Source organism: Cherax quadricarinatus, chromosome 39 (genome assembly GCF_038502225.1).
Source record: "Cherax quadricarinatus isolate ZL_2023a chromosome 39, ASM3850222v1, whole genome shotgun sequence".
Taxonomy (NCBI): domain Eukaryota; kingdom Metazoa; phylum Arthropoda; class Malacostraca; order Decapoda; family Parastacidae; genus Cherax; species Cherax quadricarinatus.
The window spans coordinates 12235595-12257099 of record NC_091330.1 but is presented as its reverse complement, the minus strand read 5'-3'; the positions used below and the strand labels follow the sequence as shown (position 1 = coordinate 12257099).

Here is a 21505-nt window from a genome sequence, read left to right as displayed (position 1 = left end):
GGTCAGTGTTCAGTAACAGGGGTCAGTGTTCAGTAACAGGGGTCAGTGTTCCGTAACAGGGGTCAGTGTTCCGTAACAGGGGTCAGTGTTCAGCGATTCCTCCTCCCCGCCCCCCACCTCCCGCGTCTCGCATGCACACCCCATGTCTTCCACACAAACACATTTCCCCTCCCACGACAAAACCGTACCCCTCCTGACCCCACCGCTCCCTGTCTGACCCATAAGCAAACTTCTCACCTACTCCTAAAGCAAGGATACTCCTCTCCCCAACACTCCCCCACCCCCTGCATGCACCCCACCTAGAACGAACACGACACCTAGAACGAACACGACACCTAGAACGAACACGACACACTAATAATGATAATAAATCTGTTTCTATAAGTACATAACATACACAAATAACCCGCACACAGAAAGAAACACATGACAACGTTCCGGTCCTACTTAATAATTATAATAATAAAAAGTAATAATCATTACTTCAACGAGTACATGTACAAGGTATACACACCATAACTGGCATCAGTGACATACTACTATATAGAAAGCCACTTGTTATGCTGAGCATTTCGGGAAAATTAGGTAAATTTTATCCCAGGATGCGACCCACACCGGTTGACTAACACCCAGGTGCATATTTTACTGATAAATTTGTTTCCACCTGTACCAGGAATCGAACCACGGACCTTAGTGTATGAGCTGAGTGCGCTACCGAGCTACGGGACACCCAGGGGTTAGGAATGCGTAACATGGGAAATCACCAACCCCTTAACTATTTTATGTAGTAGTTGACTAGTTAGTAGAGCAGGACCTGTTAACGTTAGAAACTAAGAGTTAATGGACAGCTGCTGTGTCGCACCCTGGGGAAGGACTCAAGATCCCAGTGCAACAAAGTCACTTTACTTTCTTAGGTTAATAAAACATTTTTTCTCTAACACCACTGCTTCAATGGTGTCAGTTTACACCAGGAAAAGTGACAAATATACACAAGACGGAGAATGTAGTAACATATAATTGGCAGAATAATCCGAAGTAAAAACATAACGACGGCTAAATTCTTGTGGTATATGAGTTTCTTCCTACCTGCCATCTTCTGCTGCTTCTCTCTCTCTCCTACTCTACAAATATCTTAATAAATGCATTTAAATAACAAATGTATAAATTATAATTATACATTTCTCATTTGCCTCCCAGTCCATAGTACCTTCACACTTTCATTGACAAACCTCAGCAGCTGTAAGAGTCTCATTCAACACAGCTTCCCAAAGTTGGCAGAACTCAATATTGAAGACATTTATATAAAAGTACATCACTGTACATATTGTAAGTAGTGTACGTGTTGTAAAAACTACCTTGTTTATTTGCTGAAGGAAATACAAGTCCTATACTTTTGACCTCCAGGTAGACCTCCAAGTTTACTGCTATTGAGTTCTGCTTGCTCCACTATTTATTCAATTACAACGAGGTGTGCAGGCTATTTTACACCTCTGTTCGTAATAAGTACCAGGCAACGATTGCTGGTTCTTTCCCAGAAGCTCTTGATCCAGAGTTCCAGCCTCTGGTCATTATGAAGAAAATTACAAAAAAGCAGCTGGAACAAAGTTTAAAGATTATGATGAGAATTTTGATGCTGACCTTGATAATGATGATATGAATTTTGGAAGACACCTTGGAAAACATCATGAAAGAAAGAAGGAAGTCCAGCAGGCACATATCACTCAGCAAGAATACAAATCTTTGATTTTCTACTGATCACACATATACAAAATTGTTTCCACAAATTTTGTGTCAGACAACTGTCAGTGATAACAAATTTGATTAACAGAAAAGAAGTTGAAGAGCAGAAATCGTTTCTGCAAGGAGAAAAACATTTTTGTGAAAAGAACTTTGATATTAAAAACACCAAACCCAACATTAAAGATGCTTTCAAATTTTCATTGGAAGACAAGGTGGTGATTGTGTAGGAGAGGAAAGACAATCAGCAAGTGGGAAAGATAATGCAGTTAAGAAAGCTAAGCTGTGTTCCTTTCAACCTTTTCCTAAGAGCGTTCTCGGAAGATAGGAAGAATTAATCAGTTTAGTAAAGGAGAATCCAAGTCTGCAGCAACAGTCTTGATGAAAGGCTACAGTATTATATTGTGGCAGAGCTATGACAAGACTTCATTTCAGATTATCCAGCAGGAATGTAAAGCTGCTTCACGTCGCAAGAAAGCCTTGAAGAATGTTAGGAAGACTTATTCAAGATTAAAGTGCGAGAGTGATACGTTTGTGAGGCTCTCTTACTGCCAACCATGTGATGTTACTCTCGGCTCTGACAAAGCACTACGGACACATACAGCCTCCAGGAAGCATGTCTGTTTCCAGAGCTCATAAGGAAAACATCTTTTTTTGTTCAAGTATATTAGGTGTTTCCATGCCAGTGGATGAAGGTGAGACGACAGCTGGAGTTGGTCGAAATTTTAGAAGAAATTTTGGAATATGATGGAGAAATGGACATGGCAGACAGTGGTGAGATGTAAAGTAAAAGGACACAAGTGCAACTAATGTGACATTTTATTGTGGCAACGTTTCGCTCTCCAGGAGCTTTATCAAGCTAATAGCTTGATAAAGATCCTGGAGAGCGAAACGTTGCCACAATAAAATGTCACAGTAGTTGCACTTGTATCCTTTTACTTTACATATTGTCGGTAATTCTACCAACTTTATTACAATCAGTGGTGAGATGTCTGCCTCACAATCTCACTCCATTAACAAGGAAACAAAAATGATAAAAACTTACATATTCTAGATTCCTGTCATGGCCCTGCTTAAAAAGGTATGGGAGCAGCACAAGGAAGAGGAAAATGTGAACTCATGCATACCATTTCAATAAATTTTAGATGAACGTTATGAAGTAATGTCTTCACAAGAGAGTCAGGAATGATGCACCTTCAAATGCTGCTCTAGAAGTGTTAAAAGGCTGTTTATGTCCAAATCTCAGAGAAATTAAATCGAGATGATTTCCTTCCGCTGAACACTAGTTGTACACTTAGGGCTGATGATAGTTTTTCATCAAGTAATATGCAGGGCTTTTAAGGTAGTGACAAATTTCAAGGTAATAATATTCCTTCTTTAAATCCAGGTAATAATAATATAATAAATAAGAAGTGCTAAATCTACAAGGGTTATACAGCACAACAGAGCAGAGCAGGAAACGGTGTAGGGGTATTGGGTAGTAAGAGGGGGAGGGATTATGATTAGGTTATGGAGTGCAGCGGGGCAGTGGATAGTGCAGGGATAGAGGGGTAGCAAAAAGGAGAGGTAGAAGGGGGCTGTGAGGAGTGCTAGAGGCATCATCAAAGTTTGTGCAGTAAATCAGTTGCTGTCAAAAAGCTGATGAGTGTGTCTAGGTTAAAGAAGGGTCCATCAGCAAGAAGGGAAAAAGTAAGAGTATTAGAATGGTGATGACATCAGAGGTAAATTCTGTGTGCTCGTTGATAGAGTGGGCAGCCCAACAGAATATGGCCAAGAAAAACTGGAACCTGACAATTCTCAGAGTGGAACAGGGCGCCTCTCCATGAGACCTGCGAGTAAGACGAGTGTGGCCGATGTGAAGATGGGAGAGAGTAGTCTCCCAACCTTGACAGTGATGACAAGACGACAGCCAGAAACCCATACATGTACTTGGTTTAATATTATTATAATAAAAAAGAAGCGCCAAGCCACAAGGGCTATACAGTGCTGCAGGGTAGGAAAGGAAGCGAGGGTATGGGGCAGCAGAAGGGGGGAGGGATGATTAGTAGGTTACAGAAAACAGCGGGGCAGGGGATAGTGCGGGGATAGAGGGTAGCAAGAAATTGAGGTAGAAAGGGCTGAAGGTATTATCAGAATTTGTGGAATAAGTCAGTTGTTGTCAAAAAGTCAATGAGAGAGTCCGGATGAAAGGTGGGTCCATCAACGAGAAGGGAAGGTAAAGAGAGAAAAGCGGGGCAAAGACGACGTTGGAGGTAAATTCTGTGTGCTCGTTGATAAAGTGGGCAGTCTAACAGAATGTGACTGACCGATAATGGAACCTGACAATTCTCACGGAGAGGAGCAGGGCACCTCTCCATGAGATTTCCATGAGTAAGACGAGTATGGCCAATGCTAAGGCGGGAGAGAGTAGTCTCCCAACCTTGACGCTGGTGACAAGAAGACGGCCAGTAACCTATACTCGGTTTAATAGACTTGGTTTAATAGAATGCAATTTATGTAGTAGATCAGACCAGTGTTGTTGCCAACGGTTGCGAAGGTGGGTAGAAATCATAGAAAAATAGTTCGTGAATGGAATACCTCTATATGAAACTGGGAGGTCATGTACAACTGACCACATAGCAGTGTCTGCCTGTTCATTGCCCTGTACATCAACATGACTGGGGACCCAGCAGAAAAAAAAAACTATCTTTCTGCTTGCAAGAGATACGGCATAACCAAAGTTGGATATGAAGAATCAGGGGATGAGACGAATCAAATTTTTGTATAGCCTGCAAAGCACTAAGGGAGTCAAACTACCACAAATGGCGACACAGGCATAGATACAATACAGATAATTGCTACGAGAATTGCATACAATTCAGCTGTAAAAATGCTAGCCGAGGCTGATAAGTGCCCTCGTAAGATGCTGTCTGGAAACACTGTTGCAAGTCAGACACATCAGAAGACTTTGAACCATCGATGTACACTGTGATGGCATAGAATGAGACGAAGCTATTAAGAAAAAAAGAAAGAAGCAACAGTAAGTATTTGGGCTTTTGCACATGGCAGTGGGGAAGAACAGACATAAACCCTCGGAACTTCCCAAGGGAAAAGGTAGATGCTACATGAACGGACAGGTGGCAACTGAAGAGAAGACAACTGCGAATGTAGATGAAGAGAAAAGGGATAGAGTAAACAAATCCATTACCATCTTATATATGGAAGGACTGCAGAGGTCATGAGAGCAAACAAAACAGCGGAGGCAATGAGCATCACGGCGATCGGTCAAGGATGGAATATTCGCCTCTGCATAGAGACTCTTAACAGGTGAAGAGCAAAAAGCACCGAGGCATAAACGTAATCTTTGGTGATGGATGGTATCAAGGCTAGAACGTTACAGGAGAGGCTGCTGAGTATATCTGGTTGCCATAATCTAGTTTTGATAAAATTAGGGCAGAGTGCAGTCAAAGGAGAGTTCTATGATCTGCCCCCCATGAAAGATGAGAGAGGATTTTAAGGAGGTTCAGCCGACTATGGCACATTGCCTTCAAGGAGGTAATGTGAGGTTTTCAGGATAAGCAATGGTCAAACAGAAGGTCGAGAAACCTAACAGTATCACGTTCTGGGATTTGCAAACCATGCAGATACAATGGATTATCAGGGACGATAGAACGTCTAGTGAAAGTAATTTGGTGTGATTTAGTACTAGAAAATTTAAACCTGTGAGCAGTGGAAACACAGTTGACTGCATGCTGGAGAAAAACTGCAATGAGGCGACAGTCAGCACCTGTACAAGCAAAGGATTGGAATGCTTCGAAGAAAGTAGTTGTGCAGATGAAAAGTGAAGAGGAGTAACAGGAGGTGGATCAGGAGGTGGCACTGTGGATGCTGTATGTGGGACAATATTGGAGATAGAAGGAGGAAGGTGAGTAAAGATCAGGGCGACGATGGAATTTACCAACTTGGGGAGGGGGACGAGAGGTTAGAGGTAACTTGAGAAGAAGCTTGGGAGGGGACAGGAGAAGGTGGTTCTGTACAATGGGGTGGGGGGATGGACCTCCACACACTCAACAAAATGAGTAAGAGGTAAAGATCCAGGTACTGAGACCAGAAATGAAATATTTGTCCTTAGATGATTTGTTCGACTTTGTAGAAGTAGAGAGGTGAGGGGGAGGAGCTGTTATGCGAGGTCTTGTAGACATAGAAGCTTGGTGTGAGATGAAGACTGGAGAACAGTAGGTGGTGACGAAGTAGGGACCTTGGAGTCTAGGACTCCAAAGGAGTTAGATACAGAGGTGACTATGAAAGGTGCGATTGCAGGGGAGACCTCAGGAATTGGGACCCCAGAGGTTGGGAGTCTCTTAGTAATGCAAGAATAAGGCATACAGGGAAGTCTTCCCTGGAGGCGTAGACGAGACTGCCATGGCGTAAGTAAAGCCTTCCCTCCCTTTGAGACAATGGTCATGGTCACATTTGTTCAAGTAAACCTGAAAACGACAGAATAAGATGGATAAGCTTCATGACAATTAAGGCCACAGGTAGGCCACAAGATGTATTGGTATGGTCATCGGCACCACAGACTGGGCATTCAGCCATGGACCTGCAATATTTTGCTGGATAGCCAAACCACCAGCAATTTGTACACTGTTGTGGTGTAGGGGTCACCTGTCAGACTTGTAAATGGTGTCCCACAATATAAAACGATGATGGAAGCTCACGGCAGTCAAAAGTTAACTGAGGTACATTGCAGGGGTAGCATCTCCTCCTGCCGGCAGGCAGCATATACAACGCGTCAGACACCACACGTCTGGAAATTACATTGAACAACGTAATGTAGTAGAATGACAGTGCCACTGCAAGAATTGAGAGAATGAAGTTTTTCAATTGTTACAGGAATGCCATCTATGGTTGTAAGGAGAGAAAGATCGTGAGCTTGGCAAGCATTCTGTACTGTGACAATGCGTGCACCACTCTTGAGAGCATGAAACTGACTATTATGACCAACATGGCATAGGAGCGCCTTGCTGATACTATGATCAGAAAGATATTCTGAAGATGTCGGTTGTAGAGTGAAAAACTTCGTCCAATGTGTATTATGATGAGTATTTAAAGGAAGTGATAGGCAGGCAAAATAGTGTCATCAGAAGAAGGTCGTAGTCGTTTAGATACAGGACTAGATGTGGTCCGTTTTAAAGTGGGTACGTGATCCGAAAACCGTCGCACCATATGGGGAGAAGCCAGAAGCATAGTCAAAGACATGCGAAGGACAGAGGAGTCAAAGGAGTCAGGCCGAGCCTCTGTATCCAGAGCGTGGGACAAAATGTCACCCGCAGAAGATACAGGGGCAGTAGGAAGATACAAGAATGGTCTGGTAACAAGGCAGGGTCGTCAGGGGGTGCGCAATTTAGCCTAATCCAACTAAATAAATTTTAGACAGGTTTACAATAATTTAATAAAAAACACAATGAAATATATTTTTTTCGTTAGGTTGAGAATGATTCTTGCAAAATTATTGCATACCAAAATTTTCGCTCGCCTTATTCGGCAAGAAGAGCGTTGCTATTTAAGCCAAAGTCACAAGTTTTACCTATTCGGCACGACATTACATATTTACTCTTCCACCTAGTCACATTAGCACCGTAGAGATGTGGATATAGTTACTTCAGGTGGCTGGACTGGTCAGTTATATCACACTGAAGAACAACACTTCTCTTTCTCACTCAGATAAATGAGAATGACCAGTAAACCAGCAGCTGTTACACGAACCAAAATAAGGCCAATAACTACCACTGACTGGGTCATTATGTGTTATAAGCGGTAGAAGTAGCGGCAGAAGAGGTTCTTCATAGAGCGGATAGGTTTCAACACTAAGAAACCGTTAATCTTATGCCGGCTGTATGAATTTTAAAGGAGGCTGCATCAACGTTGAAGTCAGGACAGACAGGAGGGTAGGAAGGGCAGACAGGAGGGCAGGAAGAGCAGACATAAGACAGACAGGAGGACAGGAAGAGTGACTGTTGGCCGGGCGTGCTTGCTTGCTTGGTATGCGACCTGGGAGGCAACTTGTTAATTAAGTCGAGGAGTTGTCAGAAGGCACGAAACAAATTCAGTGAACGTTGTCCGTGCGTGTCTCTCCCTGGACTGGTTGGTGGACAAGTGTAGGTGGAGGTGGTAACTGGTGGTGCTAGTAGTTGGTGGTGGTAACTGGTTTTGCAATAGCTAGTGGTTGGTAGTGCAGGTGATGTTAGTACGTAAGGAAGTTGTTGAAATCTGGATGGATTTATACTCTCCTGTTTGTATACCTTTACCTTTGATGAGTTCCGCGAGTTTTTCTACTCCTGGAGCCCGACCACGGGCCAGGCTGCAGGGGTTATCTCGGTTTTCGGCCCTACAATTAATTAATTCACGAACGGTCGCCCTTAGTTTTTTCTTTGTCTCATAGGCCCTGCCATACCTAATCTTGCGTGCGCGAACGGAATGTGCTTCAACCCATTCCTATAACTATACTTTTTGATCACAGTTGGACTAAGGTACTTTACGACCTCGGCTTACCTTGATTATTTGGCTTGCGTGCGCCTCCTTGTTACGTGTCTGGGGCTAGGTTTATTCCCTAATTCCTTCTGGCCTGAAGTTTAAAGCATCTGAACTCCCAACCTGTGTTCAGTGTCTGGTCCAATGTTCCTTATCCAGATTTCCATACATTGGGCTTGCAGGTAAATAATCATTTGACTAACCATTACTGATGTCTCTCTAGGTTCTCTTGTACCCTTCCTCTCCTTCAGTTTTTATTAAGACATCGTTTACGTATATTAGGAATGCTGGTGGTCCCGATACAGCACCTTGCAAGACCTCGCTTGTCACATTCATCCATCCAGACACCACCAACACCTAGATCGTAACTTTTCCCGTTTTCAGCTCTGATATTTCTTTATCCAGCAGATATTTACCGGTATTCCTGCCTGCTGTTTGTGTGTGTGAAACTGCATCGTGTAGGGAACAATGCCAAATGCCTTCTTACAATCCAGAAATACGCATCTAATCTATTCCTCTTTTTTTTCATACTTGGTGCTTATTCCGTTGTAGAACATAATTTTTGTCTTACGGAACTCTGTTAGGGATGATGTTCCCCAGACCCGTGTTGGCTGCCATTGAGGACAACAAACCTCTCGCAAAGTGTTAAGCCACTTACCTCTTATTTTATTTTCCTTTATCTTAATACTGGGAAAAACCTGGCTGGCAGAATAATTTTTCTGTATTAGAGGACTGAGGATCGAGCCTCCATCACCCCATGCTCTAAATGACCCACAAGGGTTTAATGTAATAATATTTAAGGAAGGGGTGACTTGAGTGCCAAAGGCCCGTATAACCCTGACACTTCCTGTCTAGCCCTAAGGAACCCTCAGAATATTTTGAAAACCTCTGAGTTTTAAATACTCAGTTTAACCGTAATTTACATTCATGATTGGCTTCAACCAGTGTTTAAAAAAAGAAGTTGGCAGACACAGAATTTAAGGAACTGGAATATCTCTAGAACATTTATTACGTTGTAGCAATGTATATTTTTTATGGAAATGTTTGTAGATGGTTATACTAATTAGAGGCTTCCTATCCTCAGTGCTGTTTAGAGACCTCCGCTGAATGTGTCCGGTCGTCAGGATTCGTTCTGTCGTTTCTGTTTACAATGATTTTATTACTTGTTACTTTTTTCTTAGCTGCTGGTCCGGTGCTCTAGAGGAAGGGGCCTTGATGCTGTTAGATTCTTGATCTATGTGATTAGATAACTTTTCCCCTTCCCGTCACTTCTTTTCTTTTCCTGACGGCCTCCCATACTCGAAGCTCTGCATGACCTCACAGCTTCAGAGCTTCTCCATGTAAATAACGGTCTAGAAGCCTTTTAATGCCGCTTCATTTTCCGTTTCTAGCGAGATCTTTTGTTCTCCCGGTTCATCTTGGTCAGGAATCGTCTCTGTTAAGCCGTATTCTTTTACAATCATTTTGTATGTGATTAACTACTTTCTTCCTCCTGTCAACCAACGAGGATATTTTTCATTACTTTTAATGACTGCAACGTCCTAGCTATTCCATTCGTCTATTTCGAACATTACATTGCACTTTTTTTTTCTTAAAACAGCCGCTTCATGAAACCGGCTGTTGCAGTTTCCTGGAAAACTGCTGCTGCTACTTCCTAGAAACTTGCTGCCGCTCCCTTGAAAGCTTCTGCTGCTTCTGCTTCTTCCTGGAAAGTTGTTGCTTCCTGGAAAGTTGTGGCTGCTTCTGGAAAGTTTGCATACCCTTGAACGCAGCTCCTGCTTTATGGAAAACTTATTTTGTAGACATCTTTTTGTTGCATCGTTGAACGTTGCTAAACCTACGTACATGTTGCTAATAATTTTCTTCCTTTCCAGTCACCTGCTAGCTAGCCTCTCGTAATATAGCAGCAGCAGCTAGAAACATTTGCAGCGGGCATATGGGACTGGAGAGAGTTAGTGGAGTATTAGAGACAGAACCCACTCAGCGTTTAGAGCCACCTTGCCTCCGCTAGGCGAAAAAGATGAACCGTAAATTGGAGGCAGCGGAGCCATGTGGGTAGACTTGTGCCTGGGTGATCAGGTTATGTGTGTCCCGCGGGGGTACTTCCAAGACCCGACCTCCACATCAACTCCAACACAGACTGTCACACAGCCACCGCCACCACTACATTAGCCCCCTTCCCTTCCCAACACTCGTGTCCCCCATCCACTGACACTCTTAACTCCTGTTACGCTGGAGCGAAACCTTTGCAGCTGCGGTAGCTGATGATCCCTTACTGGAATACTTGACGATATCCTCATCGTCTTACTGGAATCTCCCAGCTCAGACTGGCAGATCTGAACACTGTACGAGCCCTATCATCCTCCTCCATATCAATCCAGGACTTGTTCCACCACCACGTCAATCTCATCACCTCTCTCTTATCAAGCTCCGTATTCATGATACTCAGGGGTTTGTTGGAGATTCCCGTAATGCACGAAGTGTGTCGAGAAGTCTTGGAAAATGGACTTCCACTAAGACAAGTTCAGCAAACTGGTTTGTCCGAATCCCTTCAAAGTCATTAAAACTCTCCCACTAGTAGGTTCAGACCGGAGAACACTCACTATACTCAGTATCACTCACGTGCCTGCAGGGTGCTCAAGCCCTTCCCCCCCAACTCCTCTTGGACGTTCCACATCAACAAACTAGCGCGTTCTATTTTGCTCTATGCTTTCTACATGACCAAACAATCTCATCCTAAGATCTGTAAATTCCTCACCCACACACCAAATTAAGCTACTTAATCTCTGCTCAGTTATATTAATGGGGAAGGGTTAAACCCGTAGTGGTCATAAAGCGCCTGTGGGATGGGTGTCAATCAGGTTTAATCCAAGGAAGGGGAGGGTAGCTCCAATTCCGTGCATCAAGAGCTCCCTCCCTAAAGGGTGTCTGCAACAATGTTCACTATTGATCTTCAACTTGACATTTCCACTGTCGTCTCCTCCAGCCACCTACTCGTTGCAACATTAAATTTAAGATCGTGCGCCCTATATCCATCCTGTGGAGAATGAATACGCAAAAGGCCTAGGAAGGAGGCCCCAAAAGGGGTTTAACAAGAGCACATCAAGATCTATATGTAAAATGGTTTTGCCGGTTGTCAGCAAACTTATTTGCAGAAGATATTTGGTATCTCATTTTCATTGGTAAGATACGTTGTTATTCGTTATTCGTTGAAGGGCTTCCCATGTGGTACCTTCCCTCCTTTCCACAGGTACCACCACCTCTCCAACAACCAAAAGGTGCCAGAACCTCTCCAACAACCAAATGGTGCCAACACTCACACCAAAGGTGTAAGCACTTCGCCAAAGGTACGAAACGCCTCTCCAACGCCACCAAAGGTGCAAAATACCTCTCCAACACTACCAAAGGTACATTATCATCAGTCATCTTTATAACCTCGCTAAGAGAGCGAGAGCTGGTGGTTTATATCCAATTTCCTATCAAATATACCATGATTCACAATCCAATTTCTTAGTTTTGTGAGGCGACAAGAGTGGTGCTGGGTAGTGATAGGTAGGTCGTTTGAGTGGTGCTGGATAGTGATAGGTCGTTTGAGTGGTGCTGGGTAGTGATAGGTAGGTCGTTTGAGTGGTGCTGGGTAGTGCTGGGTAGTGATAGGTCGTGTGGTCAGTTACCTGGAGAGGGTTTCGGGGGTCAACGCCCCCGCGGCCCAGTCTGAGACCAGGGCTCATGGTGGATCAGGGTCTGATCAGCCAGGCTGTTACTGCTGGCCACACGCAAGCTGACGTACGAACCACAGCCCGGTTGGTCAGGTACTAACTTTAGGTGCCTGTCCAGTGCCTTCTTGAAGACAGCCAGGGATCTATTGGTAATCTCCCTTATGTATGCTGGGAGGCAATTGAACAGTCTTGGGCCCCGGACACTTATGTGTTGTCTCTCGGTGTACTCGTGGCGCCCCTGCTTTTCATCGGAAAAATGTTGCATCTCCTGCCGAGTGGTGCTGGGTAGTGATAGCCAGGTCGTGTGGTGAGTGGTGCTGGGTAGCGATAGCCAGGTCGTGCGGTGAGTGGTGCTGGGTAGCGATAGCCAGGTCGTGTGGTGAGTGGTGCTGGGTAGCGATAGCCAGGTCGTGTGGTGAGTGGTGCTGGGTAGCGATAGCCAGGTCGTGTGGTGAGTGGTGCTGGGTAGTGATAGCCAGGTCGTGTGGTGAGTGGTGCTGGGTAGTGATAGCCAGGTCGTGTGGCGAGTGGTGCTGGGCAGTGATAGCCAGGTCGTGTGGCGAGTGGTGCTGGGCAGTGATAGCCAGGTCGTGTGGTGAGTGGTGCTGGGCAGTGATAGCCAGGTCGTGTGGTGAGTGGTGCTGGGTAGTGATAGCCAGGTCGTGTGGTGAGTGGTGCTGGGTAGTGATAGCCAGGTCGTGTGGCGAGTGGTGCTGGGTAGTGATAGCCAGGTCGTGTGGTGAGTGGTGCTGGGTAGTGATAGCCAGGTCGTGTGGTGAGTGGTGCTGGGTAGTGATAGCCAGGTCGTGTGGTGAGTGGTGCTGGGTAGTGATAGCCAGGTCGTGTGGTGAGTGGTGCTGGGTAGTGATAGCCAGGTCGTGTGGTGAGTGATGCTGGGTAGTGATAGCCAGGTCGTGTGGTGAGTGGTGCTGGGTAGTGATAGCCAGGTCGTGTGGTGAGTGGTGCTGGGTAGTGATAGCCAGGTCGTGTGGTGAGTGGTGCTGGGTGGTGACAGGTCGTGTGGCGAGTGGTGCGGGGTGGTGACAGGTCGTGTGGCGAGTGGTGCGGGGTGGTGACAGGTCGTGTGGTGAGTGGTGCTGGGTGGTGAGTGGTGCTGGGTACTGATAGGTCGCGTGAGTGGTGCTGGGTACTGATAGGTCGTGTGAGTGGTGCTGGGTACTGATAGGTCATGTGAGTGGTGCTGGGTACTGATAGGTCGTGTGAGTGGTGCTGGGTAGTGACAGGTCGTGTGGTGAGTGGTGCTGGGTACTGATAGGTCGTGTGAGTGGTGCTGGGTACTGATAGGTCGTGCGAGTGGTGCTGGGTACTGATAGGTCGTGCGAGTGGTGCTGGGTACTGATAGGTCATGTGAGTGGTGCTGGGTACTGATAGGTCGTGTGAGTGGTGCTGGGTACTGATAGGTCGTGTGAGTGGTGCTGGGTACTGATAGGTCGTGTGAGTGGTGCTGGGTACTGATGGGTCGTGTGAGTGGTGTTGGGTACTGATGGGTCGTGTGAGTGGTGTTGGGTACTGATAGGTCGTGTGAGTGGTGCTGGGTACTGATGGGTCGTGTGAGTGGTGCTGGGTACTGATGGGTCGTGTTAGTGGTGTTGGGTACGTGTGAGTGGTGCTGGGTACTGATGGGTCGTGTGAGTGGTGCTGGGTACTGATGGGTCGTGAGAGTGGTGTTGGGTACTGATGGGTCGTGAGAGTGGTGTTGGGTACTGATAGGTCGTGTGAGTGGTGCTGGGTACTGATAGGTCGTGTGAGTGGTGCTGGGTACTGATGGGTCGTGTGAGTGGTGTTGGGTACTGATGGGTCGTGTGAGTGGTGTTGGGTACTGATAGGTCGTGTGAGTGGTGCTGGGTACTGATAGGTCGTGTGAGTGGTGCTGGGTACTGATGGGTCGTGTGAGTGGTGTTGGGTACTGATGGGTCGTGTGGTGAGTGGTGTTGGGTAGCTATAGGTCGTCACTCGCACAACACAACCAAACACAGGACACGGAGGGTCGAGCCTTCTCTCCTAGCACTGGATTACCCACGCGGGTTTCACGCTTTATAATGACAAAGTACTAGTTATTTCGCAATGTGGGGGACGTTGGCTGGTTTACCTAGTTTAAATCCTATCGACTACACGAGTGTCATCAAGGCTGCACATCACCAGTACACCACCAGCCAAGAATAACTTAATTCCCAATACAGTATATATACACTGGGAAACATTTGGATCACCACCTTGTTAGGGGTGACTGAGGATAAGGGGGAAGAAAGGGTAGGGGAAGAAAGGGAAGAAGAGGGATGGGTGGTGGCTGGGATGATGTGAAAGGCCTTCAACCCTCATCAGTAACCCACGAGGAACATTACAGTAAAATAATGTTTAAATCGCCGAGCGATCTCAGGAGATTCTAGTATCCCACAACCCCAGCCCCCTCTACCTCAATTGACTCAAAAGAAATAGTTTAGTGTGGTACAGTTAAATATCAGCGGTGAAGATTAGCAAACCACGAGAAACATCCATAAATTATCACAAAAATATTACCTTTTCAATAAAATGGGTAGATTAATACCAATGTATTTCAGAATTAACCTAAATCTTCCTCTTATGTTAAATACATCAGGGTTTCAAGCTTAACAGAAAAACCATTCTCCATTTATTGCAATGTATATACACAAATGGTTATGACTATAAATTTTAAAAAGGGTGGACCGGTAAGCCAGTGGAAGGCCTCTGTCAGATCAAAAGCTCCAACGGCAGGTCATCTGACTACGACCCGCGTCAGGAAACACTTGTCCTGTTTCCTGACAAACATTACCTAACCTATTGCATGGTGGCGAATTACTTTTCAATAAAAAGGCACTTTTGTAGCCCAGTAACTACGTGAACTTCTCTAACTTAACGATGTTAGTGGCAATAGTTTGAAGGCGACCGGAAGAGGAATTATCCGGTTAACCAACTAAATCCAACAATTAAATTTGTTTTTGCCTTGGTAAGTGAAATGGTAAGTGTGAGCCTACTCAGCCTAAATTTAAAGTGTCATCTTTCACATAAGTTGCATCAGCCACTTGCTGAGGTTAAGCTCCAGGAGCCATTTGTCGGACCAGGTTTGCAGCCTGTCCAGATCTTGTAGGTTTACCTAATCTTCGTCCACTTGTATTCCTCGTGAGTTTCACATCGTCTGCAAATATGACACTTCTGTATCTATCACTTCTGTTATTTACATACTAGAAACAGCACTGGACCTAGGAATGACCCTCGTAGAACCTCACTTGATACACGCACCCACCGACACCTCGTCACGTACCAACACACGTTGTTTCCTTCCTGTCAGGTATTTCCTGATCCGTTATAGTCCTCTCCCTGCTGTTTCTACCTGCTCCTCTAGCTTTTCAACTAGTCTTGTGTGGTACTGTATCTAAAGCCTTCTTACAGTCCAGGAAGATGCAGTCTACCCATCCCTCTATCTCCTGTCTTACTTCTGTTACTTTATCGCAGAACTCCAGTAGGTTCGTGATGTAGGATTTCCCCTTACCTGAAGTCATGTATAAGCCCGTTCCTTTCTAGGTGCTCCACCACTCGTTTGATAATCTTCTCCCTAACTTTATATATTATACATGTCAGTGACACTGGTCTGTAGCTCACTGCTATCTGCCTGTCTCCTTTCTTAAAAAGTGAAACTACGCTTGCCGTCTTCCATACCTCAGGCAGTTGCTCGAGGGTGGACTGTACTGAAACTGATGATTGCATATTTATATACATCCATGTAGTGATCTTCCTGGCGCATTGTCTTACCTTCCCTCTCTCCCTCCCTGTCATGCCATAACCTCTCCAAGGTTTAGAGCTTTATTTTGATTATAATACTCTCCCTCCCTGTCAACTGTAATTCTTTTAAGAATTACACTGTTGACAATGTATTTTTTATGTAATAGGTAAAACTTGAGAGTTTGCCTTAAATAGCAACGCTCTTCTTGCCGAATAATGCAAGCGAAAATTTGTGTATGCAATAATATCGCAAAAATCATTCTGAACCTAACGAAAAAAAATATTTCATTGTGTTTATTAAATTGTTGTAAACTTACCTAAAATATATTTAGTTGGATTAGGTTAGGTTACGTTAAATTTCGCTTGTTATAATAAGGTTAGTTAAGTTTTCTAAGGTTCTTTTGGTACAAAATTTTTACATTAACAAATGAAAAATATACATCTTTAAACGTACAAGAGAAAATTTTAGAATTTAATTTTCAACGAGTTCTCGCCAATTGGCACAGTTTTACCTTTTCGGCACGACATATATTTTCTAACAACATTATAGGCAGGCTCCTTGCTAGCCTGAAGTTGCACAACTCCCCCGCACATAGGCCTCCCCGCGGAGGCCCCTTTCTCAGAAGTCTACGAAGGATAACTGCAGGCAGACGTGCCCGAATATACCGCCTCAGTACAGTCTACAGTCGTTTCCTTACATCACTCCATCTACGAACCCCTTCCCCTCCTCCCTGCACGACCCCTATGGGTCTAAAGCTAACCCTTCAATTCTACACCCACTCCCATTTTCCTGTGTTTTGGTTCACGAAGTCACCAGAACAGCTAGAAACATCAGACACCTCAAATTATAAATTCCAGCACAAAAGAATTTAGTTTTTCAATCACAAGAAAATTCTACCAGCCAAATCGAGCAATATGTATTTATAATGCTCCAGATTTTTTTTTACACGTACACACACGTACACATACACGTACACATACACGTACACACACACACGTACACACACACACACGTACACACATACACGTACACACATACACACACACGTACACACATACACGTACACACATACACGTACACACATACACGTACACACATACACGTACACATACACGTACACACACACACGTACACACACACACGTACACACATACACGTACACACATACACGTACACACATACACGTACACACATACACGTACACACATACACGTACACACATACACGTACACACATACACGTACACACATACACGTACACACATACACGTACACACATACACGTACACACATACACGTACACACATACACGTACACACATACACGTACACACAGGTATAAAATTTTTTCTCTAATAGCTGACGAGGGAGACTCCTTCAGGTTCAGGAAGTTGCTAGACACACTGCCGCTACTCAGCGCCATCTGTGACGCAGCGACCACAACTATTTTATACACCAGAATCAAAGTGAAAATAAATACGTGAACACTTGTGTGAACAAAATACAATAGTTTCGAACTACCATATAAAACAAGGTAGTCAAACTGCGGTTGTTCCAGTAATATAAACTACCATACAAAACGTGGCATCATACTGCTGGCGTTCATAAAACAGTAGGGATTCTAGTTCTAGTAGGGATTAAAACACACTAGAATCTAGGGCCTAGATCCTGTCCTGATGATTAAATACCCTGAGTCGAGGGGGCAATGACCCCCCGCCACGAGGTAAGCTCAAGAGCTCCAAAGGCGTCAATTAATAGATGTCACCTACTCATTATTGGATAAAGGCAATACATGACTGAAGGAATCAATAAGGTGCAATTAACATTTTTATTAATTAGCCGTGAAAACTGTTTTACAAGAGATAAGAAGCAAGGAACCATGTTTCCAAGACTTGATAATGGTGTAACTCATCCTGAGAAAGGAGACGAAAGAAGAACGGAGAGAAAAGAATTAGGATTAAGATCGAGAGGGAAGAATGAAGAGGGCATAAAATAATACGTATGTATGAAATTAAAGAAAAACGAGAAAGGAACGAAAGGATGAGAATGGATAGGAGACCTGTGATCCCGGTGTAGGTCTAAGTTGAGGCTCCGAGCACAGTGTCTGGAGTGAGTACTTCCCCGAGCATGCCAGGGAGGACACCCAGGTCAATGATGTGCAGGCGGCCCTCTCTGCTCTTCCACTGCGCCTCGGCGGAATACTGGCCGTAGCGCGTGTGACAGATCACGAATGCTGACTGCTGGGCGAGGGCAGACACCACCGGGAGACCACGACGCCACCAAGAAGCCATCGAAAGAAAGAAAAAACATCGACAGAATTATTAAAACTAAAAATAGGGCTGTTTACACAACTGCTGTCACAAGAATAACACAGGGCAAAGTTAAGAAAGAACTGCTCACAGGTATTAAACACAGGAAAAAAAAACCTTTGGAGTGATTGTGGAAATGGGAGAGGTTAAGAATAAGGTGGTTAGAGGGTCCCGAGGGGAAGAAAAAGTGCTAAGGTTTTTGACCCAGCTGTCGGGCGGCTGTAAAACTTATATGTTAGGTTTTAATACAGCGTGTCATAACACTGGACGGGCAACAATAGTCGAAGGAACGACACATTCTCGGAAACGTGCAGCGTGGAATCTGGGGGCTAAGAAAATGTCCAGTTTATAATAAGGGAATAATAATAATTTAAAGACCCAGGCCTGTTAACACGTGCCTGTTGGGGTAACTAACTCTCCGCTAACAAATTATAGTATTAGTAGTAGTAATAGCTTTCGAGTGAGTACAGTAATTATCACATCGTCGGAGGAGCACATAACCAAGCAGACATGGCAGAATTTACACAGTTAGCTAACATTAACAATGGCCTTCAAAAACATTAACAAGGAGTCATTCAATATTATATACATTTCAGACTCTTCAGTATGTAGCACCAGTCTGAAGCCCACATCTCATTAACCATTTAAAGGGACTAAAACTTAATAGGCTTGTAAGAAGACTAGTTTAAGTCTAGCAGCAGTAACAGTAGTAATATTGACAAGGTTGTCCACGCAGGTCACTCATCGTTATGGCGATCAAAAAGTATATACAAAAAACATGAGAAAATTAATACTAGTTAGCATTAATAAATGCTCAACACAAATTAATATTAAGTTAAAATAGTCACCATTAGTTAACCCAGCCATTAATTAATATCAAAACTCCCACTCTTAAAGCTCACGCAGGTCCCTACAGGCACCCCGGTTATTATAAACACCAACTAAGGCGGAAGGGCCTGAACCATGGGCAAATGGTTAGAATTTGTTCAACAGTCAACAGCCCATTAAAAACTACCCCGAGAGGGAGGGGGAATAAGGACGAGAGACAGGAACACCTGTGAACCGGTGGCTGTGGATGAGGTGTGCGCTAGATCCTCAGTCGACATATTAGCCTCATTGTAACTATTCCTACTGAAGGAGGGCTAAACACCCACTTCCTGTCGAACCCTGTAGGGCCCACTGGGTCCACCACTTTCCATGGACATATCTGCATATAGCCCATTAATTCATCAAGTAAAACATTGCTGCAGTAATAGTTCGCTACAGCAGCCTTTGCCTCGTCATCTGCCTGTTCATTTTCAGGGACACCAACATGGCCCAGGCATCAAGAGAACTTCATACTCTTGTGTTGCTCTTTCAGACGAACTAACCACTCCTGGATCTCGAAGTTCAAGTGAGCTGACCTACAGAAGACTATTGAAACTATGCCTAATGACCTTGCATAAAGAAGAAACAGTAACGTACAAGAGAACTTCAGAAGGTAGACAAACAGGCTTCATGGGAGGGGATGGGCTACCTTTACAGTTGATAATGCAACTAATCCAAAAGAACATTAGGAAACAACTTCAGCCTCAAGGTAGTAAGGCAACGTAATGATCTAGATGAGGCAGAGGTAGACGTGAACTCCATGTACACCTTAATTAAAGGATAGGAACAAAATCCGAGATACTGTAGTGAAACCGGTTAGTGTCCTGCAGACACAGTAGTGTCTGGAGGATCTTATCAATCTCGAGTGTACACCTGTATTAAAGTACTTATATATAATCTCATTGCGGTAAAGGTGTCAATTTACTGGAGCCTCACCGTGAAATACTGCTAGTCTGTTAACAGTACCTACACTCAACACTTCAACTGCTGTCTTGTATAATTCGTTTCCTGATCCACTTGATCCAGTGATGTTACTTTATAATCCACATTCAAACAATCACAACTTCCATGAACTTTTGTTTTACTAAGTGCAACTTTTGTTTGACTCCTGCCCCGGAAAACTTTTTCTGTTTCTACTAGATGTTTAATACACGCACGTTTTGACCGTATAAGAAAAATATCAAGGCATAAACCAAATCATAATTGGGGTACCCCCCTCTTCACCCAGTTCCTCTACAATCTCCCACAAACACATTACTACCACCACTACACCCATGGAACACTCACGTAACGCGTGTCTTCCAGGATCCTAAGGAGGTCGAACGAATGGTCGTTGGTGCCGAAGGGATTAAGAAGGATCTCTGCTACCTTGAGCCAGCCCATGTAGAAAACGAGCTCAAGAAGGGCGAAGGCAGGCACCACCAGGTCCACCTCATAGCTGGGATATTTGAGGCTCTCGTCCAGGTACTGCTCGCTCAGCAGTGATATTACGAAGTACGTGTACGCTGCGATAGTCACCACCTGTTGAATACAGTGTTCTGTTGGCACAAGTGTTATTTTCATATTTGATTCTTTTGCCTGTGAGATGGGAATGTTTATTTTTTAATAATAATAATAATAATAATAATAATAAATAATAATCTGTTTCTGCAAGTACAAATACGACGTACACAGACCTAGTTGACATCAGTGATATAACTATATAGAAAGCCCCTCTTTATGCAGATCATTTCGGGCAAATTAAGTCAATTTCTTCCCCAGGATGCGACCCACACCAATCTACTAACACCCAGGTGCCCATTTTACTGCTAAATGAACAGGGACGGGTGTTTTAAGGAAATGTGTCCTAATTTTCCACCCGTACCGGGGGTCGAACCACGGACCTTAATGTGTGAGCTAAGTGCGGTACCAACCTAGGTATGGTAGACATCATATTTTGTTATACAATGGCGTAATTTCGACGAAATAGTAAATATCCTCTCAAAATGCTGTGTCCATTGTCTGCATGTTCGAGTTCCGAGTTAAGTGGAAATGTATGAAATGCCTACCTGGAGTGGGTTTCAGGGATCGACGCCCCCCGCGGCCCGGTCTGAGACCAGGTCTCATGGTGGATCAAGGTGTGATCAACCAGGCTGTTGTTGCTGGCCTCAAATATAGTAGGAAATAATTTACTAGGGATATCGCTGGTTGAAGGTCAGCCTCTCCTCCAGCCCTCTGACTTGCTATAAACTGGAGTAAACACTAAAACTGTAGGGGCAATTCAGCGCCTGGAGAAATAGGAGGCATATATGTTTCACCTATATTCCTCCAGTTCCTTGGATCAAGAACCCCCCTCAGAAGCATGAAGTCTCTCTTGAAGTCTCCCCGTTCCTGAGTTATTTTTTTTTATCAACACATCGGCCGTCTCCCACCATGGCAAGGCGACTCGAAAAAGAAGAAACTCTATCATCATCACTCACTCCATCACTGTCTTGCCAGAGACACGCCTAACAGTTCAAAAACTGCAACATATATCCACCCATCCTTCGCAGCGCAGGTCCTGTACTGCCCACTTTCTTACGTTAAATACCTTAAAAATTTGGATCTGTGGGATACATCACGAGAA

The 21505-nt window shown here is 44.4% G+C and overlaps 1 protein-coding gene across 6 annotated transcripts in view; it reads right to left on the bottom strand.

Annotated features, from left to right (window-relative positions):
- LOC128696247 (bestrophin-2-like) overlaps nucleotides 1-21505 on the bottom strand; it is a 58984-nt gene that overhangs the window by 27599 nt on the left and 9880 nt on the right. For 4 of the 6 annotated variants that reach the window (XM_053787379.2, XM_053787381.2, XM_053787382.2 and 1 more), the window contains 2 exons: nucleotides 20188-20421; nucleotides 17539-17961 (listed from right to left, as the gene is read on the bottom strand). In XM_053787379.2, coding sequence (XP_053643354.2) covers nucleotides 17803-17961; nucleotides 20188-20421 — 393 coding nt within the window. In that variant the 3' untranslated portion in view covers nucleotides 17539-17802. Of the gene's footprint in view, nucleotides 1-17538; nucleotides 17962-20187; nucleotides 20422-21505 lie in introns of those variants that run through there. The other 2 variants (XM_053787380.2, XM_070092378.1) reach the window with 2 other exon arrangements.